Source organism: Betta splendens, chromosome 6 (assembly GCF_900634795.4).
Source record: "Betta splendens chromosome 6, fBetSpl5.4, whole genome shotgun sequence".
In the NCBI taxonomy this organism is placed as follows: domain Eukaryota; kingdom Metazoa; phylum Chordata; class Actinopteri; order Anabantiformes; family Osphronemidae; genus Betta; species Betta splendens.
In genome coordinates this window covers 11,877,012-11,904,063 of record NC_040886.2, presented here as the reverse complement: position 1 = coordinate 11,904,063, position 27,052 = coordinate 11,877,012, and the positions used below count along the sequence as shown (strand labels likewise).

The window sequence follows — 27,052 nt, the reverse complement described above, 5'->3', positions numbered from 1 at the left end:
GATGACGTCATTCACAAATAGATACCAGGCATCTAAAAAGCCTCTTATGAAAAGTCTACAAGTCTGCGTCATTCTGCGCTGATGTTTTGTTGCACTATGAGACCAGGCGTGAGCTCGCTTAGAAAATTACCTGTTGCGCAGGTGAGGGCAGTCAAGCTGGGTTTGACTATGGCAGGTATGCAGAGAAGGCATGAATGGAATACTGAGCATTTATTCATTGTCTAAGCTCGCACCACTCGTGTCACACACATAATTGATAGCCGAGACTCAAAACCGTTATCAACTGGCTATTTAAGGATAATTTATCTGTGCGTATGTACACACTTCCTGTCCCGTTCATCGGGTGCAGCCCCACAAAATGATGCAATCCAGCACAGCAGAAGCTTTTTTTTAGCTTTTATTTTTAGTTCTTAATAAAGGAAACTAATTTATCGTTTACATATACTTGAACTTGTGAAAAGGAGAATAAACAGTTACATACAAAGTTTGAGGAAATTTAAAAGGTGTTCAAACGTAAGTGTATCTTGTGTATTTCTCCAGTGTTTCTGGGGCCTAATCTCTATGCAACATTCATATCTCAGCATATCAAGTGGTGCAGACTGTTATATCACAATTTAATCAAACAGTGGCAGTCATCACTAACAGAGCGCCACAGTAAGAGTGTTGTTTTTTCTGCAGGTTGTTGTTGTTATCGCGAGGAAGAGGTGAAGCGAAGCCAGTGAGTGTCTTTCCACGTCGACGCTCCCACGGCGACACGGGAAGACGGCATCTGCAGCTTGTGCGTGCTAACGTGAGGTAGACTCTTGGTTTGCCTTTTATTGGACGCGTGCTCCCGTGAGCGCGACCCGGTTTCCTCCGCGTCGACGACGCAGCTCGTCCGTCGCACATCTGTGGCCGCTGGAATCGCGTTTCAGCACCTGGACAGCTCCCGCTCCCCAGCCTCCTTGCTCCGGTCGGGCACATGGTGTCCCTGGCGTGATCGTGGGGGAAGCCCCGCGAAGACGCGATGCATCCCTAAGATGTCGTTATCTCCCCTCAGCCACTGACAGCCACGTCGCCTCCGCTGAAGGATGCTGCCTTTAATTCGGCGTTGGTGGTTTCGTCGTGCGCTGTCTTCTGAAAGGCGATACGGGTCCTTGGCCAACGCGTATTTAAGGGGAATTGCAGCCTACACACAGCAAGATCCGAGCGTCCCTCGCACCGATCCTCACCACCACCACCATCATCATCATCAGCATCGGCGATGAGGACGCTACTACCATCATCACTGCGAGGGCAAAGGAGTCACGACCGCACTTTGCACAATGTAGAGCTGGGAAACGCCGGAGGTGAGTGCGTCTTTGTGCTTCTCGCCCCGTCGGGGTTCAGTTTGGCTCCGTCGCTTTAAGCGCGACCGACACGGAGCGCGGCCTCTGAGACGCGCAGCGGCAACGCGTCCACGGCAGCGTGCAGCTGAGACTGGACGTCGGTTTGGTCGAACTGCGGTCAAGTGAGCCGTCGTTCGTTCATCCGTCGTTCAGCCAGCCGCGCTTCAGAAACGTCTTGCGCCCGTATTACACGCTTTACAGCAGAGCACAAAACACGCTCGTCGCGACTTCCTCTTTTCATAGCGACACGTCTGGTCTGTTCAAAATATTGAAAAATACGAAACAAAATATTGCATATATAGAAAAACTGTCGCCTAATAAAGATCTGTATACTTTTACTGTAAAATTAAGCATTTATTAGTATTTAAAACTACCATGTCATACTGTGAAATTTTATAATTAATAACTTAACTTTGGTGCATAGTTCCCAGGCCCAGACCACTTTCCCCTTGTTCTACTAGAGGTGTACTATTACCCCACAAAGATTCGTGTATTTTTACTGTATAGTTTATGATTTATTAGTATTCAAAACTACTATGTCATACTGTAATACAGTCAACTTTGATAATCAATAACTTGACTTTGGTGCATAGTTCCAGGCTCAGACCACTTTCCCCTTGTTCTACTAGAAGTGTACTATCACCACACAAAGATTCATGTATTTTTACTGTATAGTTTATGATTTATTAGCACTTGAAAGTACTATGTCATACTGTAATACAGTCAACTTTGATAATCAATAACTTGACTTTGGTGCATAGTTCCAGGCTCAGACCACTTTCCCCTTGTTCTACTGGAAGTGTACTATCACCACACAAAGATTCATGTATTTTTACTGTATAGTTTTGGATTTATTAGTATTCAAAACTACTATGTCATACTGTAATACAGTAAACTTTAATCATTAATAACTTGACTTTGGTGCATAGTTCCAGGCTCAGACCACTTTCCCCTTGTTCTACTAGAGGTGTACTATTACCCCACAAAGATTCGTGTATTTTTACTGTATAGTTTTGGATTTATTAGTATTCAAAACTACCATGTCATACTGTAACTGTATGGGCCGTATAGTCAACTTTAATGATCAATAACTTGACTTTGGTGCATAGTTCCAGGCCCAGACCACTTTCTCCTATTTCTGCTAGATGTGTACTATCATCACACAAAGATTCGTGTATTTTTACTGTATAGTTTTGGATTTATTAGTACTTGAAAGTACTATGTCATACTGTAATACAGTCAACTTTGATCATTAATAACTTGACTTTGGTGCATAGTTCCAGGCTCAGACCACTTTCCCCTTGTTCTACTAGAAGTGTACTATCACCCCACAAAAATTCATGTATTTTTACTGTATAGTTTAGGATTTAGCAGTACTTGAAAGTACTATGTCACACTGTAATACAGTCAACTTTGATAATCAATAACTTGACTTTGGTGCATAGTTCCAGGCTCAGACCACTTTCCCCTTGTTCTACTGGAAGTGTACTATCACCACACAAAGATTCGTGTATTTTTACTGTATAGTTTAGGATTTATTAGTATTCAAAACTACCACTTCATACTGTAACTGTATAGGCCGTATAGTCAACTTTAATGATCAATAACTTGACTTTGGTGCATAGTTCCAGGCTCAGACCACTTTCCCCTTGTTCTACTAGAGGTGTACTATTACCCCACAAAGATTCGTGTATTTTTACTGTATAGTTTATGATTTATTAGTATTCAAAACTACCATGTCATACTGTAATACAGTCAACTTTGATAATCAATAACTTGACTTTGGTGCATAGTTCCAGGCTCAGACCACTTTCCCCTTGTTCTACTGGAAGTGTACTATCACCACACAAAGATTCGTGTATTTTTACTGTATAGTTTAGGATTTATTAGTATTCAAAACTACCAGTTCATACTGTAACTGTATAGGCCGTATAGTCAACTTTAATGATCAATAACTTGACTTTGGTGCATAGTTCCAGGCCCAGACCACTTTCTCCTATTTCTGCTAGATGTGTACTATCATCACACAAAGATTCGTGTATTTTTACTGTATAGTTTAGGATTTATTAGTATTCAAAACTACCAAGTCATACTGTAACTGTATGGGCCGTATAGTCAACTTTAAATCGTTAATAACTTGACTTTGGTGCATAGTTCCAGGCCCAGAACCACTTTCCCCTTGTTCTACTAGATGTGTACTATCACCACACAAAGATTCTTGTATTTTACTGTATAGTTTTGGATTTATTAGTATTCAAAACTACCAGTTCATACTGTAATACAGTCAACTTTGATCATTAATAACTTGACTTTGGTGCATAGTTCCAGGCTCAGACCACTTTCCCCTTGTTCTACTAGAAGTGTACTATCACCACACAAAGATTCATGTATTTTTACTGTATAGTTTTGGATTTATTAGTATTCAAAACTACCATGTCATACTGTAATACAGTCAACTTTGATCATTAATAACTTGACTTTGGTGCATAGTTCCAGGCTCAGACCACTTTCCCCTTGTTCTACTAGAAGTGTACTATCACCCCACAAAGATTCGTGTTTTTTTACTGTATAGTTTTGGATTTAGCAGTACTTGAAAGTACTATGTCATACTGTAATACAGTAAACTTTAATCATTAATAACTTGACTTTGGTGCATAGTTCCAGGCTCAGACCACTTTCCTCTTGTTCTACTAGATGTGTACTATCACCCCACAAAGATTCGTGTATTTTTACTGTATAGTTTTGGATTTATTAGTATTCAAAACTACTATGTCATACTGTAATACAGTAAACTTTAATCATTAATAACTTGACTTTGGTGCATAGTTCCAGGCTCAGACCACTTTCCCCTTGTTCTACTAGAGGTGTACTATTACCCCACAAAGATTCGTGTATTTTTACTGTATAGTTTTGGATTTATTAGTATTCAAAACTACCATGTCATACTGTAATACAGTCAACTTTGATCATTAATAACTTGACCTTGGTGCATAGTTCCAGGCTCAGACCACTTTCCCCTTGTTCTACTAGAGGTGTACTATTACCCCACAAAGATTCGTGTATTTTTACTGTATAGTTTTGGATTTATTAGTATTCAAAACTACCATGTCATACTGTAACTGTATGGGCCGTATAGTCAACTTTAATGATCAATAACTTGACTTTGGTGCATAGTTCCAGGCCCAGACCACTTTCTCCTATTTCTGCTAGATGTGTACTATCATCACACAAAGATTCGTGTATTTTTACTGTATAGTTTTGGATTTATTAGTATTCAAAACTACCATGTCATACTGTAATACAGTCAACTTTGATCATTAATAACTTGACTTTGGTGCATAGTTCCAGGCTCAGACAACTTTCCCCTTGTTCTACTAGAGGTGTACTATTACCCCACAAAGATTCGTGTATTTTTACTGTATAGTTTATGATTTATTAGTACTTGAAAGTACTATGTCATACTGTAATACAGTCAACTTTGATCATTAATAACTTGACTTTGATGCATAGTTCCAGGCTCAGACCACTTTCCTCTTGTTCTACTAGATGTGTACTATCACCCCACAAAGATTCGTGTATTTTTACTGTATAGTTTTGGATTTATTAGTATTCAAAACTACCAGTTCATACTGTAATACAGTCAACTTTGATCATTAATAACTTGACTTTGGTGCATAGTTCCAGGCTCAGACCACTTTCCCCTTGTTCTACTAGAAGTGTACTATCACCACACAAAGATTCATGTATTTTTACTGTATAGTTTTGGATTTATTAGTATTCAAAACTACCATGTCATACTGTAATACAGTCAACTTTGATCATTAATAACTTGACCTTGGTGCATAGTTCCAGGCTCAGACCACTTTCCCCTTGTTCTACTAGAAGTGTACTATCACCACACAAAGATTCATGTATTTTTACTGTATAGTTTTGGATTTATTAGTATTCAAAACTACTATGTCATACTGTAATACAGTAAACTTTAATCATTAATAACTTGACTTTGGTGCATAGTTCCAGGCTCAGACCACTTTCCTCTTGTTCTACTAGATGTGTACTATCACCCCACAAAGATTCGTGTATTTTTACTGTATAGTTTTGGATTTATTAGTATTCAAAACTACCAGTTCATACTGTAATACAGTCAACTTTGATCATTAATAACTTGACTTTGGTGCATAGTTCCAGGCTCAGACCACTTTCCCCTTGTTCTACTAGAAGTGTACTATCACCACACAAAGATTCATGTATTTTTACTGTATAGTTTTGGATTTATTAGTATTCAAAACTACCATGTCATACTGTAACTGTATGGGCCGTATAGTCAACTTTAATGATCAATAACTTGACTTTGGTGCATAGTTCCAGGCCCAGACCACTTTCTCCTATTTCTGCTAGATGTGTACTATCATCACACAAAGATTCGTGTATTTTTACTGTATAGTTTAAGATTTATTAGTATTCAAAACTACCAAGTCATACTGTAACTGTATGGGCCGTATAGTCAACTTTAATCGTTAATAACTAGACTTTGGTGCATAGTTCCAGGCTCAGACCACATTCCCCATGATCTACTAGAGATGTACTATCACCCCACAAAGATCTGTGTACTTTTACTGTATAGTTTAGGATTTTAGTAGTACCATGTTATGCTGAAATATGGCCCTTACAGTCAAGCATAAAACCAATAAGTACTGCACTACAAACAGTGTTGTGTGTAACTTTCTTTTTTATTGTTTTAAGTCTGTATTGTGAAGAGAGAATAATTGCATTAAATCTAATCCTGAATATTTGGTTATATACATTTTGTATTTACATTTTAGTGTTCAAAACTAGATATTACAATGTGTAAGAACAGAGACGGCAATAACTTTGATAAAACAAACTCCAGACATGGGAAATGGTTTAATGAGAACAAATAAAGATTTCAGCATCCATCCATTTTCAACCGCTTTTTCTGGGGGCGGTCGCGGGCGCAACAGTCTAAGCAAACTCCAAACTTCCCTTTCTCCGGACACTTCCTCCAGTTCAGCCCAGCCCAGGACCTGTTTGCCTTGGGAGACCCTACCAGGGGCATTTACCCCCCGACAACATAGCTCCCAGGGTCATTCAGGCACACAAACTCCTCCACCACGTTAATGTATGTTTCACACATAAATATTCAGTTTTTGACTGTTCAATGACTTTATATTAAACATTAAACATTTAGTTTCAATATTAAAAGTCACACTTTGGAGTCCTAACAGATGGTAATAAAAGGATTTAATGTGTGTGTGCTTAGCCTCACTCACAGTTTTTTATATGAAAAGTGACATAATCTGGGCCTGGAACTATGCACTAAAGTCAAGTTATTCATCATCATAGTTGAATATAAGGCCCATAGAGTATTACAGTATGACCTGGAAGTTTTGAATACTAATAAATCCAAAACTATACAGTAAAAATACACGAATCTTTGTGTGGTGATAGTACATCACTAGTAGATCAGGGGGAATGTGGTCTGAGCCTGGAACTATGCACCAAAGTCAAGTTATTGATTATCAAAGTTGACTGTATTACAGTATGACATTGTACTTTCAAGTACTGCTAAATCCTAAACTATACAGTAAAAATACAAGAATCTTTGTGTGGTGATAGTACACATCTAGTAGAACAAGGGGAAAGTGGTCTGGGCCTGGAACTATGCACCAAAGTCAAGTTATTGATCATTAAAGTTGACTATACGGCCCATACAGTTACAGTATGACATGGTAGTTTTGAATACTAATAAATCCAAAACTATACAGTAAAAATACATGAATCTTTGTGTGGTGATAGTACACTTCTAGTAGAACAAGGGGAAAGTGGTCTGAGCCTGGAACTATGCACCAAAGTCAAGTTATTAATGATCAAAGTTGACTGTATTACAGTATGACATAGTACTTTCAAGTACTAATAAATCATAAACTATACAGTAAAAATACACGAATCTTTGTGGGGTAAGAGTACACCTCTAGTAGAACAAGGGGAAAGTGGTCTGAGCCTGGAACTATGCACCAAAGTCAAGTTATTAATGATTAAAGTTGACTATACGGCCCATACAGTTACAGTATGACATGGTAGTTTTGAATACTAATAAATCATAAACTATACAGTAAAAATACATGAATCTTTGTGGGGTGATAGTACACATCCAGTAGAACAAGGGGAAAGTGGTCTGAGCCTGGAACTATGCACCAAAGTCAAGTTATTGATTATCAAAGTTGACTGTATTACAGTATGACATAGTACTTTCAAGTACTAATAAATCATAAACTATACAGTAAAAATACATGAATCTTTGTGGGGTGATAGTACACTTCCAGTAGAACAAGGGGAAAGTGGTCTGAGCCTGGAACTATGCACCAAAGTCTAGTTATTAACGATTAAAGTTGACTATACGGCCCATACAGTTACAGTATGACATGGTAGTTTTGAATACTAATAAATCCAAAACTATACAGTAAAAATACATGAATCTTTGTGGGGTGATAGTACACTTCCAGTAGAACAAGGGGAAAGTGGTCTGAGCCTGGAACTATGCACCAAAGTCTAGTTATTAACGATTAAAGTTGACTATACGACCCATACAGTTACAGTATGACATGGTAGTTTTGAATACTAATAAATCCAAAACTATACAGTAAAAATATACAGATCTTTGTGGGGTAATAGTACACCTCTAGTAGAAATAGGAGAAAGTGGTCTGAGCCTGGAACTATGCACCAAAGTCAAGTTATTGATTATCAAAGTTGACTGTATTACAGTATGACATAGTACTTTCAAGTGCTAATAAATCATAAACTATACAGTAAAAATACATGAATCTTTGTGTGGTGATAGTACACTTCTAGTAGAACAAGGGGAAAGTGGTCTGAGCCTGGAATTATGCACCAAAGTCAAGTTATTAATGATCAAAGTTGACTGTATTACAGTATGAACTGGTAGTTTTGAATACTAATAAATCCAAAACTATACAGTAAAAATACACAAATCTTTGTGGGGTAATAGTACACCTCTAGTAGAACAAGGGGAAAGTGGTCTGAGCCTGGAACTATGCACCAAAGTTAAGTTATTAATTATAAAAATTTCACAGTATGACATGGTAGTTTTAAATACTAATAAATGCTTAATTTTACAGTAAAAGTATACAGATCTTTATTAGGCGACAGTTTTTCTATATATGCAATATTTTGTTTCGTATTTTTCAATATTTTGAACAGACCAGACGTGTCGCTATGAAAAGAGGAAGTCGCGACGAGCGTGTTTTGTGCTCTGCTGTAAAGCGCGTAATACGGGCGCAAGACGTTTCTGAAGCGCGGCTGGCTGAACGACGGATGAACGAACGACGGCTCACTTGACCGCAGTTTTGGTCGAATGGCGCTCGGGAGACGCTGCCCGCGCGTTGACAGGCGTCTCTATGATTAGGCACTAATGATCAGCAGGAGCCCAACACGCCGAGTGCGTAACTCGGTCGCTCTCGGGCTGTGACTTACTCAGGTGCGGGTGACGTGCGGTGCATTTTCACTTCAACGCACACTCACCTCTGGTTCCACTCGCCTTCCTGTGCACATTTACAGTGACTCCTTACGTGAGCCTCCTGCTGCTTCTCCCGACTGTGATGCCGCTGCAGCAAAACCGTATCACTCATAGCCCTTGAACGACCGAGGCTTTTTCTCCCGAGCAGCATTTAGTGTGCCGGGCTTCACTGTGAATGCTGACTCCTCACCTCTTCAGGTCTGAAGGTTTGTTCAGAAAATGTCGGTCAATTATGAAGCAGGGAACAACAGTGCAAACTGATTTGTGTTAGTCTTAGTTTGGCCCGGCTGTGTTGGTGGCTGCTTCTGGTCAAAGCCGTGACTGCTTTGTGACTTTCCTGTCTGGTCATGTCATGTCTGCTCCCTCCAGAGCCGCTGAAAGTGGGCTTTTCACTCGGCGGACATGAACATCAATGGCTCTCTATGCGGTGACACAAAGAGCTAGCATCCTGCTGCACTTGCTATGCAGGAGGTGCGGTGCTCCTCGGCCCCCGATTCATGCAGAAGGAGATTTAAGATCCACTACGGTTTAGTGGGACACAGGCTAAAACTATGAAGTCAGGACAGGTTGCCCACAGGAGAACATGGGCTCAGACACTGTAGACAGACTTGCACCTGCACGTCAATCCATTAAAGATAATTGATCATAATGAGATAAACGCTGTTTTATATTGTTTGTACTGCTGACATTGTTTGCATTGTCTGTAGGTGTGCTCGGAGCCGGGACTGCGCTGTGGTGAAGCCCCTCTCACACGTGGCGCCCTTTCCTGTGGATGTTTGCTCACAACAGCAAGACCCTCAACATGAGCAACCTCCAGTAAGTGCAACAAACACCCGCTCGCATGAAGCCGAGGGCGAAGGGAAGCCGCGCGTGTGTATTTGTGAGCATGCAGTCTGGCGCGAGCACGCGACTAGCAGGACGGGAGGTGCGCTTGGTCGCGTCGCTTCCTGCGAACCGGGGATCGACGGGAAGGTGCAGCGGCCGTCCCCGCCGGCGTCATTGGGCATTCAGGAGGGATGCTCACTTGTCATCTCGCTCTTATTAATAATTACTCCGTGTGTGGTCCTGGAGACGGCCCCTGCATTCTGATGACAGCCGTGGTGGGGGGGGCGAGGGGAGGGAGCGATGCGACGGAGTGAGGGGTGAATGCAAAGCGGGTCCCGCCCGCTGCATCCTGGGGTCGAGGGCGCGGGACGCGGCTTCCAGCAGACAGTGATCTCGGCGCTGGCCTCAGCAGATTAGCACCGCTGATTGATTTTCCAAGCCTCAGCGCGAAACATCTGTAACTAGATGAGAATGCAGAGAATGCGGTGACTGGTTAGCAGCACCGAGGCCCCATTTAATGCTGCTGAACGCCAGGGACTCTGTGAAGTGACAGATGGGAAACGCACATGCAGAGAAAGGCCTTTAGATTTATTTTCACTCCTGCTCCTTTGGACTCGATGCTGTAAGTCCTCGCTCTGTGTGTCTCCCATTCGCCGCCTCTGATGCGTTTCCGCTCTCGGTGGCAAAAATCATTGCACATTTAATATATTATGAACAGGAGCTTTATGTCACAGCTGCTGACCGTTGGTTCCATTTTAGCCAAGTGTCCATAAACAGTGTCAGTGAAGGAGGGAGCAGCTGGCCAGAAGCTCCGAACGACAATGATACCGATGCCCTCGGCATCGGCTCATGCTGAGGCGGCAGTCTGAGCCCCGGTGAGGCGGCAGAAGCAGAGTTTCCATCAGAGGCGATAGGCGTCAATCTCACCCCGTATGCTCATTTCATTCATTCTGCTGTCATTCAGTAACAGTCATGAGCTGGTGTTAAGCTTTCAGCTGAGCGTTCATATTAGTATGTAGTTATTGCCCATGGAGCGGTGACTCCTGTGTGAGGAAGGCTGAGTGCTGCGCTATAGGATACGTCAGCTACGGTTCCAGAGGCAATGTGAAAGGAAAGCCCACTCAGCTGCATCTGCCTCAACGATTACCTGCCAATACAGTTCAGCGGAGCGCTGGGGGCCTCACGGTTGTGTGTACAACGCACAAAATCCAGAGAAAGTACATGATAAATGAATGGGGCACGTTTATAGGACATGAACCTGTGTGAGTTTGAGCTGGTTAGAGTCGTTAGTCAGATAATGTCGGCATCGACAGGATCAAAGGCAAAGTTGCTCTATTGATTGGATGGAATTAATGTAGCTCTCGCAGACTAATCACATCCTAAAATACGTACATATGCATTCAGCCTCAATCTGAGACTCGCCTCTGGAAACTACGGCCTTCAAATGTGTCTGTAAGGGCAAAAGCACTGCACCAGCAAACAGGAATACTGGGAATACTGGGACCCCTAGTAGCCAGCCTGATTAGCCGTTTGCTAATTCCGCCTCTGAACAGATCGCCGCCTCTCAGCGTGCCGCTGCAGAGCCCCCCCCCCCCCCCCCCCCCCCCCCCCCCCCCGCTGGGCGCTGATCATCCCGCCCTCCCGGCCCCCTGCTCCGTGGCTCTCTGCAAATGGGAATTTGATGCACTAAACAGTTTGAGTCTGACACGGCCGGTTAGCGTCCTCGCTGAAGTCGGTCCGAGGGGCCAAGTGCATGTGACCATCACGAGAATGCGTGAATGAATGGCGTGTTTTAAGGCAGGAGGAGGCATGTGGGTGAGGCTATTAGGCCACAACTAGTGTACTGCAGATGAAAGACTTTTCATGTTCACTTTGCCTCCCGCGCCGCTTCACCTTCAGCACAGAGGTTATAACACTCACCTACCCGCGACTTCTTTTTCCCCTGTATCTTGTAATCAATGCCTTCCTGAAGCGTTCAGCACCCGAGTTATTGATGTCTCCACGCCGGCTGCTCTGGGACGGCTGCCAAGCTCCAAGGACCACAGCCTTCCTCACGCGTTTAAATAGAACAGTCTTATTAGCAGATATGAAGCTTTTATAGAACTGTTTGCATAAAGTTTAAATAAATATACAATGGACTTATGTGAGAAGCCAATTCAGAACATATTTCTTCAACTGAGCTCAGCTGAGCAAACTGAGCTAGTAGTGATGAATAGAAACCTGTGGTGGACCAACTCCTACCTCTTAGTCGGAAGTCCTGGCCTGGAATTTGAAATACGTGAAAGGCCGTGTGCCTGAAAGTAGTATCTATATGGTATTGTTTCTGCATGTGTGGGATGTAAATTGCCATCCTGGCTGAGACTTGCATCACTGCATACTCTGCTAATGAGTAATGCAGATCGGAAACAACTTCCAGGTAAGGTAAAAACAGGTGTATGTGTTTTCATTTTTCAGTGTGTGTGTGTTTGTGTGTGTGTCTCTCTCTCTCTCTCTCGCTCTGTCTCTCTCTCTCTCTCGCTTGCTCTCGCTCAGGGCTGCTCCCAAGGCCGGGGCCTCAGAGTTGGAGGTGATCTCCCAGCAGGTGGAGGAGGACAGTCAGTGTGTGGCCCCCGTCCAGCTGCTCAGCTTCTACAGAGACTTGCCTTTGGCCGCTCTGGACATCTCCCTCCCCGGGTCGCAGCTCATCTCCAACCCAGACGAAGAGGACAACAGAGACGGGTACGTCCCACAAATGTCCACGTCGCTGTTTTCTGAAACCGACCCCGTGGCCGTGACTGTATTAAGGGAACCTGAAGCTCACGCCATCGAATCTTACAGAAAACAGATGAGTTTGAGAGTCACCCGAAAGCCAAAAATGTAATTACACATGGATGCATGTGCAGATACAGCGTCTGCTCTGCAAAGGTGCCTGCGCTCGCTGCATTAAAGCGCTACATCCATAATTAAGGTAGAATCCCAATTACTGCCATCCATAATCTCCCTGGGCAGAAAAAAAAAATCTCTGTTGCTCGTATCGCACCTGGAATAATAAATCACCCTCATTTTATGCTTTAGGACTCGGGGATCGTTGTCGTTAGTGACACTGTTAAATCCTGGGTTTGTGTTTTCTTATCACCACACTCGTCTCACTGGGCCCCAGTGCAGGGCACAGCCCCCCAGAACCCCCTGCAGTAGGAGTCCATGGCTGAACCCACTAAAGCGCGTGAATGCGCTTCAGCTCCAGGGAGCGTGGAGGCGTTCACCGTGTCACTGCGCCCTCACGGAGCTTCTTCGATCGCAGATCCAGATTTTCTGGTCTGTCTCTGGGACGTCCCCGTCGTCGCGGTTCCATGTGGGCACCGCTCGCTCGAAGCGCCCGGCCCGGGGTCACGCGGCCACGCGGCCACGCGGCCACGCGGCGGTGGGGGTGCGGGTGGCGCCGTGGACCCAGCGGCCCCCGTTGCGTCGTGGGCCCGGTCCAGCGCTTTTCCCCGTCCCGCCGGCGTCGCGGAGGCTCCTCCACTTTCACTGTCGCTGGTGCAGAGGCGCCTGTGTTCCGTCGAGCCGACCTGCATTCCTCAGATGTTTCACATTTTAACCATGTGTGCTTCCGTCGGGCCTCGCTCGGTTTGGGCCGCGGTTCACGCCGTCAGACCGGGAAGAGTGGGGACCTGTTTGCGAGTTCAGCCTAAAACTGTGACGGGGCCTCGGCCGCTGTTTTGCGCGAGGCTGTAAAAAAGGAAGACGCAGTGAAACCAGTGCGGTGCGTTCGGTCTTGCACGGCAGCTCCTCGTGGCTCTTCAGCAGCAGACGTGGGCGGATTCTGCATGTAGGAGGTAGATGCTTTTGCAGACTACCAGGGTACAGGCAGTACTGAGCTGTGGTGAGCCGGTCGGGATTATTAATAGATTTTGGCAGAGCCGTCCTCACCAGAACTTTCTGCGAAGAGGCGGTTCGGGCCCACGTGCGCAGTCGTGTGTCAGGCGTGTTTTTTCTTCAGATGGAGTAGAAGCAGCGTGTTAAAGCCCGGTGCTTGTTACCTGGTGATGCAGCTGCTGATTGATGGGCTCAGACTCATTAAACAACACGCACGCAGTCAGAGGTTCGATAACATCATCGGACAGAAGGTAAACTGCAGAGCGTGGGACCTTGGGACACTCCACTATGAGCCGGGGCCGTAGTAGTATTTCACGTGGCTTTGGCATCCAGGCTTTACTGCACCTGTTCTGTGCTGATGGATGTCTGGACAGTGTGCGTACCAGTAGACAGAGAGAGAGAGAGAGAGAGAGACAGAGACAGACAGACAGACAGACAGACAGACAGACAGACAGACAGACAGACAGACAGACAGACAGACAGACAGACAGACAGACAGACAGACAGACAGACAGACAGACAGACAGACAGACAGACAGACAGACAGACAGAGAGAGAGAGAGAGAGAGAGAGAGAGAGAGAGAGAGAGAGAGAGAGAGAGAGGAGAGAGAGGAGGAGAGACTTGAAGAGAGAAGAGAAGAGAGGAGAGAGAGAAGAGACCGAGGAGAGAGAGAGAGAGAGAGAGAGAGAGAGAGAGAGAGAGAGAGAGAGAGAGAGAGAGAGAGGAATCCTGGGGAGCGGGAGGGAGTCGCCTCTGACATCACGGCCCAAACAATGTCCTCCTGTTCAGTCGGCCTGGCAGCAGGTCCCTGAGACGTTCCTCACGTGCTGCGACAGCGTCGGTCCAAGTAACGAGCTGAATCGGACGCAAGAGTCTCAGTTTCACTCGGCCGTGTTCGCTTTCGCGTGGGCGGGTTTTCGTGTGGGTTCAGCTCCGGATTCTGTCTAAAGTTGTTTCAGAGGCCTCATCTAAGAAAGAGTTGGTTTAATATACGGTCCAGGTTGGTTTGTTGGTAAAAGCAGGTTAAATGATGAATCCGTTCTACAGCTGGAGAGCGAGAGACAGCAACTGTTTGACATCTCTGCTTAAGACACCATGTTTGTTAACTCCTCATAAGGATATTTAATAGTGGGTCATGTGTCAAAGGTCAGTGTCCTCGTGTGCTGCGTCAGAATGAGTTTGATTTAAATCCCCAACATCAATCAAATCTTCCAATGTTTTATTTAGAGGCCTGGCGCTGGCACGGAGCTATTTTAAGCTGGGCGCATACGTCTTGTGGGAGCGGTTGCAGATGTGTGTGTGTGTGTGTGTGTGTGTGTGTGTGTGTGTGTGTGTGTGTGTGTGTGTGTGTGTGTGTGTGTGTTACAATCAATATCTCCGATGAGTTGATGGAGTCTTCTGGGCTCATTAGTTCTGAATGAATTTGCTTTAATGTTCCCCGTGCGGCCCGTGGCCTCACACACACACACACACACACACACACACACACACACACACACTCGCCCCGTCGTTTAGCTCACGGCCAGATTTCATTCCCATCTGACTCGTACCGTCTCGATTACGAGAGGCGTTTGAGGGAAGGAGATGCTGCGTGTGACGGGTTTCCTGACAGCGCGTGAAAAGCTCTGGGCCTGACGTCTCAGTTACTCTGCTGCAGGTCCTGCTCTGTGATAGTTTACCTGAGGGCACGTGCCTCACGTGAAGGAGGCTCAGCAGCCGACCAATGTCGACAAAAGATTTCCCCAGAATCAAGTTTTGAGCTTGTTCTAATCCATCACTGCCGTTTACCAGACACGCCTGCTCTTCCCAGGTTTATTAGATCCCTTCTCTGCCGCGATGGTGGTCTGTGGGTCCGGTCTAACCAGGAATGAGTGTGCAAACGACCCCCCCCCCACCTGTTTGTGGCTCCAGGTGTTGAGCTCATAAGCATCAGGGAAGGAGGGGGCGTGTAGTTCTTCTACTACTGCAAATGCTATAATAAAACACCACCACTATTATCGCTAAGCTCCAGAGTGAGCAATTCGGTTTTTCCGGTCGCAGGAAGAGATCAGAATAAATGGCCTCTCGTCGTCTGACAGGCATCGCCCATAGCTCTCTGTGGGCGACAGGTGACAACGGATAGCTGCTATTTTGGAAGGAACATACTGTCTGTCTCACTGCCGCCTCCGAGAACGGGCAGTAACCGTGCTCTCACGCACGCGCCCGCACACACACGCGCGCACACACACACCTTCGGAGAGCACATCTGAGCAGCGTCGCTTTGTGAAATGCAGAGCTGCGACAGGAAGGGAAAGCCCCGTGCGCCCCTCGGAGATTTGTCATTATTTATCGACCGTGAATCCCCGGGAGTCGCAGTCAGTCACAGTGTGCGCTTGGAAAGAGTCGGAAGGTGGCGTGGACGTGGATTCAAGGCGCCGTGGAGCCAGCACAGCACCAGGGTCGAAGGGAGACAGAAGATTCTGGTCGGGAATTCTGCACGTTCCAGATCCATTTCCCGTCCAGGCATGCAGCACGCGGGGGGGGGGGGGGGCGTTTCCCACTCCAGGCTCGGCGCACGTTCAGTGCAATTGAGCCGTGACGGGACGGGCGTGACGCAAAAACAAAGCCTTTAATGTCTGGACGTGGATTACAACAGATGCCGCGTAATCCCCTTCCAAAAATAGCAGCCTGCTGCGGGAGGTGGACCCGATAACGGCTCCAAGGGACGAAGTGGGCCACGTGGGCTCCCTGCCGATTCATCACCTCGGCGCCGATCTCCGCGTGCGCAGCCTGTCTTATTCCGCGCGTAACGGCCCGTCTCCCCCCTCAGGTCCAACTGCCTGAAGCCCTGCTGTGGACGGCGCGCGGCGCTGTGGCAGGTGTGTCTGCTGTCGGCCGGCTTCAACTGCTTCCTGGTGGCCTGCGTCGTCCTGGTGGTGGTGCTGCTGACGCTGGAGCTGCTCATCGACGCCAAGCTGCTGCAGTGTGAGTGCTAGACGCGCGCGTGCGACGCTCGTGGCTCACTTAGACAGACGTGCGTGGGTCCGGTCACTCGTGCTCATATGGAAACTGTGTCGCTGGTGATGGTTTTGGGGACCAGTCCGGCTCCAGTCACACCCCAGCATCACCCTCACCTGCGTCCGCGGCGCCGTTAGGTCTCAGTCTCAGCAGGTGAGGAGTTGCGACCCGCGTGACGTTAGAGAGTGAAGCAGCAGGAACCGAACGTATTGGTTTCCTCTCCGGTACCGACTGACTGACTGATGAGAGTGGGAAAAGTAAGACGAATGGCCGACGGGAGATTGGCAGCCACGGAACCGGGCCCCGCAGACTCGGGCGGCGGAAGATGAATGGCCTGATAGATCACTGAACACGGCAAACAAAGACGGATGGGCGGAGAGGGGGCGCGTGGCGACGAGCGCCGGTTGACGCTGTCCGCAATTAGCCTGACGAATAGACGCGGCGACGCGGACGCGCGTCCGTGCACGAACGCAGATATTTAGTCGTGCACGCGCGGGTGCCTTCATTTTCACCCCCTCGCTTCACTTTCTTCCTGTCCCACAGTTTCCAACGCGCCCCAGTTCGCCAGCATCATCCACTGGATCAGCCTGGGCGTCCTCTCCGTCTTCTTCACCGAGGTGAGAAAAAAAAACCCCACACCACACACGTGCTGACGGACCCGCTGCAACGCTCACAACGACACCGAGCGGACCCGTTCCCGTTGTTACGGCGCGAGCTCAGCCGGACCGTGCTGTTGGTGAGGCTGCAGCGCGCGCTCCCTCCCACGGCGCTGGATTGATTTACACACACACACGCGCGCACGCACGCACGCACGCACGCACGCGCGCGTTAAAATGCAGATGGAGCCTTCATGCGCCACTAGTTCTACATCATCCCGAGGCTTCAGGTGTGTTTCATTGATTGCCGTTTTCTTTACAACCCGCCACATTTGTCTCAGTTCCCTGCAGTTAGCCAGCAGCAGGGGTCCTGCGCTACTATCCGTTATACAGCTCTGAATAGTGGCTGAGTGTAGGTAAAGTAGCTGATTCTCCGGCTCTATTTATTTGGACAGGCTTCAAAATTATTAGTGGAAATGACTGCGGAGCCATATTCCACCACAACGTCCAGCCTCTGTTCTGCTTCACTGTACCTGCTGGTAATCTGCTGTCTCCCTCAGACTGTGTTCCGGATCGTGGTGTTGGGGATATGGGATTACATCGAGAACAAAGTAGAGGTGAGCTCCCACATGGCTCCCATTAGTCCCGTCACTGCAGTGTCATTGCCTCAATGTCATACATGAGCTTGGGGAAGTGCCGACGCAGGACTAATGCGCTGTGGGTGTGTTGAAGGTGTTTGACGGCGCCGTCATCGTCCTCTCTCTGGCCCCCATGGTGGCCTCCACAGTGGCCAACGGCCCCAGCAGCCCCTGGGACGCCATCGGCCTCATCGTCACCCTGCGAATCTGGAGGGTCAAAAGGATCATTGATGGTGAGGCTCTTGCCCCTTGTGAGATACTGCAGAAATGTTCACATCTACCTCAATCTGCTGCATTCAGTCCTGAGAGTCCCATTTTATATATTTTTATTTACCAGGAACCACTGAAATGAATTTCATGAACTGGGAACCATGTTTCTCCCAGCGTTGTAGCGCCCCCTTGTGGTTGCGCGTATCTCCACAGATTTCTACAGGATACTGTGGTTAAATTAAATTAAATATCCTCTCTTTAGCCTATGTGCTGCAAGTGAAGGTGGAGATGGAGATGGAGATCCAGCAGTGCGAGAAGGCCAAGGCAGTGAGGGATGAACAGCTGGACCGCCTTACCCAGATCTGCCAGGAACAGGCGGTAGGTCACCAGCAGAGGGCGCCAAAGAGCCATCAAAAAAAAAGGGTCCCTACTCAAAAAGGCTAAAACCTGATTTAATATTATCACTGTACAAAACCTTTCCCAGCAGCCTTACAGATATCCGATAGCTGGTACCATCCATTCTGCCAAAGCAATCTTCTCAATTTAATAATAATATTGGTTCTGAGCCACGTTAGCCAGCTACAGAGTATCTTTATCTTTAACCTTGCAGACTTAGCTGCATCATCCATGGCTCAGATTTCATCCCTCTGTCTGACAATCACAAAGTGTTCTCTAATCAGTCCAACTTTTCCTTTAGTTTGAAATCAGGCAGCTGAGGGCCCACCTGGCGCAGCAAGACCTGGATCTGGTAGCTGAGCGGGAAGCGGCCATGCAGATCCACCACATGTGGGGCAAACAGAACAGCAGCTTCCAGGAGGTGGACGGACTGGGCCCTGGGGCCTCCGAGCATAACGGCCCGGCCAAAGCCAGGGAGCCCGGTGGACCCGCAGGTACGGTACGGGGAGCACCTGAATGTCAACGGGCTCTCGCTGGGTGGGACTGACCTCTTTCTCCTCCAGACCCACATCAGAATTCTGGTACCACACCTAGACGGACTATAAAGCTTTCACACGGCGACAGGTCATAACTTACAGGGCTTAAAGCAACAAAGCGCAGTCAGGGCTCAACACACTGAGGCTTTTTCTTTATCAAAGCTATAAATCACAGCGCGACCTGCCATATGTCCGAGCCAGATGTATGGCAGACGCCCTGCTGCTCGTGCACTCATGTGGTATTGATCTGGAGATAATCCCTGTCACATTTTAGGCCCGACGACGAGCGGCCCCTCTCGGGATGCTCATAATATGAATATGTCAAGTCCAAACATGAATGAGCGTAAGCTTTCCAGCAGCCCGTTGGGACGCGGGGAAGCACTTAGAAGAAGCACTAGGGCTGATTTAAGACCTGTAAAACACATTCACACACTCAGCGCTGAAACAATTAATATTATTACAAGTAAAACAAATGTACCAAGACAATATTTACACATTTTGTCATCAGTAATATTTTTGGTTTACATTACTGTGTTTTTAACCTCTTCAGGTCACCACGGCCAGGATGACATGAACAACTACATCAGCCAGTACTACAGCGAGCCCAGCAGCGGTGAGCCTCCCACACATCCGCTTCCTTTCTTTTCTCCGGCCCGTGCGGCGCCGTCACATTTCAGTGCCCTGTGTGCGTTGCTCTTGCAGATATGGGCATCCCCGACCCCGCGCGCGTCATCACCACGGCGGCCATAGACGTGCACCGGCCCAACAACCCCAGCCAGCCGCTCTCCTCGCTGGCCAGCGCCGACGCGGCGCCGTCGGGCCGCCTGCGGCGCACCGGCAGCTCGCTCAGCGAGGCCTCCACCACCACGGCGTCCCGCAGCAGCTTCAGCGCGCGCCAGCACAGCGCCAGCAGCCACACGCTGGGCTCCAGCACGGACTGCAGCTCCACCGTGCGTGAGGCCTCCACCTCCACGGACTTCAGCGACCAGCGCTGCTACCCCCCGCCCTACAGCAGCCCGCTGGCCGTGGGCGCCCAGCGCGGGAGCCCCAGCGCCGTGGTGCAGGAGCTGCTCTCGTCTCTGTCCGAGGAGTCGTGTCTCACCCAGAAGGGCCTGGACCCCGTCAACCTTAAACCGCCCAGTCCGACGGGCTCCACCAAAACCAGCCCCGAGCTGGAGCACAGGGTCAACATCTACAACAAGAGGAATCAGGAAAGCCGAGTGGGGCTGCACTCCAAGCCACTCATCCATCTACAGGCCAACGAGCCTCTTCTGGAGGAGAAGTACAGGATGATGGAGCCAGTAGACGCCACAGTCAATCGACTGTCGGAGACATAGAACTGCCTGACGTGTAAAAATTCACAGCGCTCAGATCAACTGCAAGAATTAACACTCCTATTAAACTCCTCGGTGGTTGGAAGTCACTGGCACAAACTATACGTCGTCCTCTGTACTGTTGGAAACAGGAGTGTGACCTTGGCAGAGCAGCACAAACAACAAGGCAAACGTCATCAGGAAATAAACACAAAAAAATAAGCGGTGAGGGGGACGAAAGCAAAAGAAACCAGCATCAGGGCTCGAGGCCATATTCTGTGCAGAATATTTGGCTTTTGATACGTTGTGGTTTGATTTCTAGCAAGCGGTGTCAGTGAGGGGATGGTGCTGAGGCCTGAGCGCCTCAAACACTTGGAGCTGGAGATGCTGGACTGATGATGACAGATGTGATGAGTTCAGACTCGTCAGTCGAGTGTCTCCAAACTCAAAGAAAAGTCCTCTTTGATGGACTGCTGCAGGGTATATTGGCTCAGTTTTAACTTCTTTGTATCCTTTATCTTTCTATAATAGAAATGTCAACATTTTTATCTCAATTCTTTGACTGAACAGAATGAGGCAACGTTTTTGACCGATTGAGTTTTAATCCAGTTGTCACGACTGGAAGCTGACTACACGAGTCAGCGTTGACTGAGTGTTTGCAGCATGTCCCTCATGCACTTAATGATTAAGAATCTACCTGCACATGATAGATCTCATATCATTCAGGTCTAAAATACTACCTATAATAGTACCTTTTGTAATATTTGGAAGATTTGTAAATATTGGAGTGATTGTCATGTCACAGGTAAAAAGATGAGGGCCAAAAAAATTAAGTGGAGCTAAAATTAAATGTTGCAAATAAAACTAAAGCATGAGCCTTTAAGGTTTGCCAATTAAATATCACACTGTAAACAGTAAATTCTTATCTCAATCATGGAAATAGGGCATTTGCTGAATTAACCCAATAAAGGAAAACATTAAAAATAAATTTGTTATATTTTTAATGCATTGTTTCTTAGATCATCTCATTGTCAACTACATCACAGTTGAGTCTAGAGACAAATGAAGGTTTCCCAAAAAAACTTCCTGTTACTTACCAAAGGTAAGTACAACCTGTCCAGTGATATTAATGTGTACACATCAAATCTGCCATTTTGTTTTGTCAGACACTTCATACAATGACTTCCTTACAAATGCTCACAGCTTCAAAAATGTGTCAAGGCAGTAACTGAGCCTTCCCGTGCTCAAAGTTCTGCCAACCGTGAGATCCAGCTGTGTGAAGTGATGGAGGTTTGGAGGGTGCTGATATGACTGTTTATCCTCACTTGCTCAGTGCTTCTGTCATCTCAGGAACAGCCTAAAGAAAAAGCAATATTTGATTAGTGATTAATTGGATTTGATTATTCTGCGTCAACTGCTGTAAATAAGTTTAACTTCAAGTTGAAGATGAACTAAAGTCATCAGTACTGTTTATATCATAGGATTATGGCTTTATTACACTAAGCTCAACTGAAGTTTGTCATCAAGTTGAGCAACTTCAGAACTGAATTATCAGCCACTGCCAGAGTTGGTCCAAGGTATCAACTGACCATTTGGGGGGAAAAGTAGAAAGCCCATCCATTTTAATCAGCTATCTGAGGAGTGAACACATGTAAAATGATCTCACCCAGTAAGTCACAACTCTCCTGCCACTAGCTATTATTACTGATCACTTCTTGAGAGTTTGTCAGGACACCTAGGCGGCTCATGCACTGCTGCAGAGTGGCTGAATAAAACATGACCAACAGGGGACGCATGAAAATATAAGCTACTAGCCTTACACAGTCTGCGCTGGTCCCCTGTGTTAGCTGTGCCAACACCTCTGGCTCGACACTACTAAGTACCAGAATGATACAGAAAAGCAGCTGAGCGTGTAACGGGTCTGGCAAGTGGACGGTGAATACAAAACACGGGCAACCTTTGAAGTAACTACTGATCACTTATGTCTTCAGAGATAGTCATGTGTTTGTTCCTCAGCAGCACACTCTAGCCAAAACTCCCCTCTGATTAATTCAAAAGCTTAATAATTCAACGGCTACACATTTCCACGAGGTCATTAGGTGGAATAAGCCATCGTGCAAAATTTATCAGTGCAAAAGCAAATGTTATATTATGACTAACGCGCATCAAAATACACAGGGGCAAGAGTAGGAGCGCAGCAGACCTCCTTGCTGACATCTTTACTAATGTAAGAGCGGAAATTATTGCAGCATATTAGAGACTCACCTTAAAAAGATCAGCAACCAAGCCATAGTCAGCCACCTGAAAAATGGGAGCCTCTGGGTCCTTGTTGATGGCCACAATAGTCTGAATTTAATTTTAAAAAATGCAAACAGACATAATCAATATAGAATGCAGTTGTCATGCGAGTTTAAAACAAAACATGGAAAATGGATGGGAAAATCCTTGGCGCCACAGCTTTACCTTGCTATCTTTCATTCCAGCCAGGTGTTGAATAGCTCCAGAGATACCAACAGCAATGTACAACTCCTGTGGACATCAACAAAAGATAACCAGTGTTACTTACTGGTAGATGTGAAGCGTAATCTCAGGAAAAAAGCCACAACCACTGTCAGCAGAGGTGTCCGGCTGTATAAAGCCAGCAGGTGTGTAATCTATCAGACGGGGCCTGAGGTCAAACATTCCCAGCCTTACTGAATCAGCTGGGAAGCTAATCTTTGCCTCTCTGCTAAATGCAGTGTAATAGGAATATTTTAGTGCGTCAACAGTAGTGTGGCAAACGCACAAAAGCGTCAGACACAAACCACTTTGTAGCACAACCACAACTGTTCAAATGCATTTACCTCCAATGTCTGAGGCAGAAACATATCCAAGTAAATTGTATTTTATCCTATATGCTTACAAACACATACAATACACGTTATTAAACAGATTACATTTAATTAATTTAGCCAAATTTAACAGGCTAATTATAATGCGAGAATTTAAATTAGTAGTCTGGCCTTAGGCTCTAACCAGACATCCAGTGCAGACCAGCTAAGTCAGTTAAGCCACTAAAAAGTGTTTAAGTACATTTTGCAGAGCCTAATGTGTCAATAATCATAACTGTGGTAACTTGTCTGTATCACATAATGTGAATTACCAGGTTTAAACAAGCCGGAGTCCACGCCCTTAAGATGCTGAATTTGACAGTGGACTATATGGGTAAAGGTCATTTATCGCAGCAACGGATGTGTCCACTGGGACGCCAGAATAGATTATTTGTGCCAGCCATTACACACAATTGCAATCATTTGTGTTGATTCAAAATGTTCATCCATGTATTCCTTTATTTTTTTCCTATCAGATGAAGCAAATGCATAGAACCACTTCAGAAAAAGACAGTATTTACCGGCGCTACAATCTTGCCTGTCTGTCCAACCTGCATGTCATTGGGGACAAACCCAGCATCAACTGCAGCTCGCGATGCACCAACTGTTAAAAAAAAAAAAAAACAATTTAAACTTTAATAAATTACTATAACCCTAATTAGACAGCAAAACTACAGTGGGTAATAAATGACACTGATATTATCTTACCTGCAGCATTCAATTTGTCAGCAAGGTCATAAAGTAGCTTGAAGTTTTCTCCACTTTTCAACCCCCTTCCTGTAAAAAATAAATAAAAATAAAATAACCAAACTCATTAGATTTAGAAGTCAAAATCCTGTAAAATAGGTAGAGTAGTTTAGATTAATCTATTGGTGAGCCAGCTTTACACTTAGCTTTTGAGAACAAAGATGAAGAGCTGAGCCATGCGTACCTCCTGACACGACAACCTTAGCGCTCGTCAAATCTGGACGGTCGCTCTTTGTTAGACTCTGTTCAAGCCACTCAGAAATGCCAGTGGGTGAAGAGGAAGCCACTGTAGATCAGAAGATTGTAATAATTTAGTACAGGTTTATGGGTTTATGCCAAATAGCAGCTCGAACATCTGGCCCGTAACAAAATAGCTATTATACCATCTTCTGAAGTGGCACTTCCTCCCTCTGTTGAAGCAGCTTCGAAGGACGTCCCTCTGACTGTGAAGACCTTGACCGACTCATTACATTTAACTGTACTCAAAGCATTTCCTATAAAATAAAAATATGAAAAGTTCAAAAAGAAAATACATAATTAATGCAAGATTAGCTCAAATCCCTGGAAACAAACAATTACTTGTGAGTCAGTGATCAATCAAATCTAAGTAATACAAGTTAAAAAGATGAAGCACCTTAAAACAGGCAATTTACTAGATTAAAAATTATTTGGAACAAGTTTAATGCTGTGATTGGTTTACCTGCATAGATGGTTCTAACAAATGTGTCTGGAGACTTGATCTCAATAATATCTGAAATTGGTGCAACATCCAACTTCGCTGCCACTCTGGGAAGTAGATTCTGCAAACAGAATTGTAATTTGCCTGTTAAATATGCCTCAATCATATGTAGGCCTCTTTTGCTGCATCTGGACTACAATAATCAGTCAAGAATTCTTAGTTGTACATCCAAGTCATTAGATTGAAGCTCAAATGACACATGTGCCTCACCTTTCCAAATGCAGATGCACCCGCACAGATGTGGGTAAAGTTAAACTGGTTTTGTGTTGCCAAGATCAGTGGAGTCAACTCCTCTGTGGAAAAAAAGGCAGTTTTAAAAAAGTTCAAAATAAAAGCAAACATAGATACATAGATGCTCTTCACAGCTCACACCAAACATCAGCTGTGAACATGTGGAGCTGAATAATGAATCAGGCTTTTATTTAAACAACAACAACAAAAACAACAGTATATAGTGTCCCATATGACTAAACTTGAACAACAGATTAACCTTCTGTGATGTCACATACCTGGAAGGGCACCTTTGTAGGAGTCATGCTGAGCCACTAGGACTTTCTTTACACCCTGTACTTTGCTGATTTGTTCCACAACCTGACAAGAAAAACACCACATCCTTATTGTACCCATGTATTCACATGCATTTTCAAAATATAATTGTGCTAATGGTTAACTTACCTTTGCACAGTTTGTTCCAGCAACCAGACAAGACACTTCTCCACCCAGCTTGCTGGCAGCAGTGATGGCATTGAGCGTAATGGGGGTCAACTTGTCATTGTTGTGCTCTGCAACCACCAAGGTGCTTTGAAACCTTTGGAGGAGACCACTCTGTTGGAGAAAAAAAAAATCATCATTATAATCATCATCTCAGCATGAATTGCACAATTAATGCAGCTGACTTTGCTGTATTAACTGCTTTACACGTGAAATTATCACACATGATGAACCCTTAGTCTGAAAATATTACTTCAAGAGCAGGTCAATGAATTTATATTATAAAACATTTGTATGTTCTTCCACAATGTGGCCAAGTGTCAGTTATGAAAGGTCATTCAGATAAAGTCGACCAGAGAAAAAGCAGAAGTGCCACATGCAATAATTGATCTATTAAACGCTACGCGTCCCAGAACAAATCAAAAGCTTCTGACAACACGCGTGGATCATGTTGCACTTTAACTGTTGTTTAACATTTACACGGTATCATAACCACTAGGCTAGCTATGCTAACTCAAGCGACCTTTGGCTCAAATACTCAAATTCTTTACTTATATTTCAGTTACATTACGACATATCTACTAACCCAATAACAAATTACCCAAAACAACACCGCCACACGCGTAAATGTAACACACTGAATGACCGACTCGCACGACATCTGTTAGCTAATGCTACGTCTGAATTAGCCAAGCAGCTCTCAGCTCCCTAAAAACAATGCATTACAAATGTTTTCATTCACGTTTTCATTTCGTGATAGAAGCCCAATGGGTCGATGTTTCATTAACTGCGATCTTTCCCACTCTTACCAAATGTTTGAGGCTCGTTTTGCTAAAAGCCCTGTTCATCTTCACTGTAGCTGCTCGCTCCTCAGTGCTGCAGAAACTGTGCCAAAGGTTATTTAACGTTTACGACGAGTTCTCGCGAGATATGGCGAGCAACAACGCTAACTTCCGGTCACCCCGCGCTTTCAAAATCAAGGTCTGTCAATGTGTATTACATTTTAGCCAAAAACATTTTCCTGAGGAAAATTTATATCTGCAGATATTTCAAGACGCATGAAACACAATTCTGAACTGATAGACAACACTGGTTGAATATAGGCACATTGTGTATGAGCCTCTGAACGAGTCCAGGTAGAGGGCAAACAGAAAACAATTATATATGGAAATACAACACACATTGCGTTCCTCTCCAACTTAAACAATACGTGCAATTTTTGTGCTGTCCCACCTCTTTATAAACGCAAAACAGGTCTACAACCTTGTAAAATGAAAACTTAAGAGATTTGGGCTAATTAGTTTATTTCTGTCTATCTGCTATCAATCACCAGCTATATCTCATAGATTTACTTTGAGTGTGATGGTCAAATGCTAGTTGAGTTCTCCCTGACCTGCTTCAGAAGATATCTCATCCAGTAGAGGGCTCTCTACAGTGGCGCCGATGAGCCAAAGAGCAAGAAAGTTTTAATCATCAAAAGAAAATAGAGCAGTTTTTTGTAATTATTAAATTTCTACCACTGGAATGGTAAGAAGCAATGTTATAAAAATAAAGGCATTAAAAATAAAAATTGTGAATAAAATGTATAGAATAAGAAGTGAAAAAAGTAGAAAATTTCAATGTAATAACATTGACGTGTTTCCAGCAGCCTTACTCCAGACATAACGTGATGCATTTAGTTTACATCAATACAA

General features: G+C 45.3%; 2 protein-coding genes across 2 annotated transcripts; one reads left to right on the top strand and one right to left on the bottom strand.

Annotated features, from left to right (window-relative positions):
• Positions 1 to 432: 432 nt before the first annotated feature.
• Positions 433 to 21,279, top strand: tmem266 (transmembrane protein 266). Its single transcript, XM_029153322.3, has 11 exons — positions 433 to 1,328; positions 9,632 to 9,740; positions 12,282 to 12,467; positions 16,415 to 16,569; positions 17,146 to 17,219; positions 17,759 to 17,815; positions 17,931 to 18,069; positions 18,309 to 18,424; positions 18,744 to 18,936; positions 19,529 to 19,591; positions 19,681 to 21,279. The coding sequence occupies exons 2-11, from the start codon at positions 9,697 to 9,699 to the stop codon at positions 20,313 to 20,315; spliced, it is 1,662 nt and encodes a 553-aa protein (XP_029009155.1). The 5' UTR covers positions 433 to 1,328; positions 9,632 to 9,696; the 3' UTR covers positions 20,316 to 21,279.
• etfa (electron transfer flavoprotein subunit alpha) lies at positions 21,276 to 26,309 on the bottom strand. The gene is made up of 12 exons (XM_029153324.2): positions 26,168 to 26,309; positions 25,323 to 25,472; positions 25,157 to 25,238; positions 24,858 to 24,940; positions 24,609 to 24,708; positions 24,292 to 24,402; positions 24,093 to 24,194; positions 23,870 to 23,938; positions 23,683 to 23,765; positions 22,755 to 22,820; positions 22,557 to 22,637; positions 21,276 to 21,648 (listed from the first exon to the last, which is right to left on the bottom strand). The coding sequence occupies exons 1-12, from the start codon at positions 26,204 to 26,206 to the stop codon at positions 21,613 to 21,615; spliced, it is 1,002 nt and encodes a 333-aa protein (XP_029009157.1). The 5' UTR covers positions 26,207 to 26,309; the 3' UTR covers positions 21,276 to 21,612.
• Positions 26,310 to 27,052: the final 743 nt, after the last annotated feature.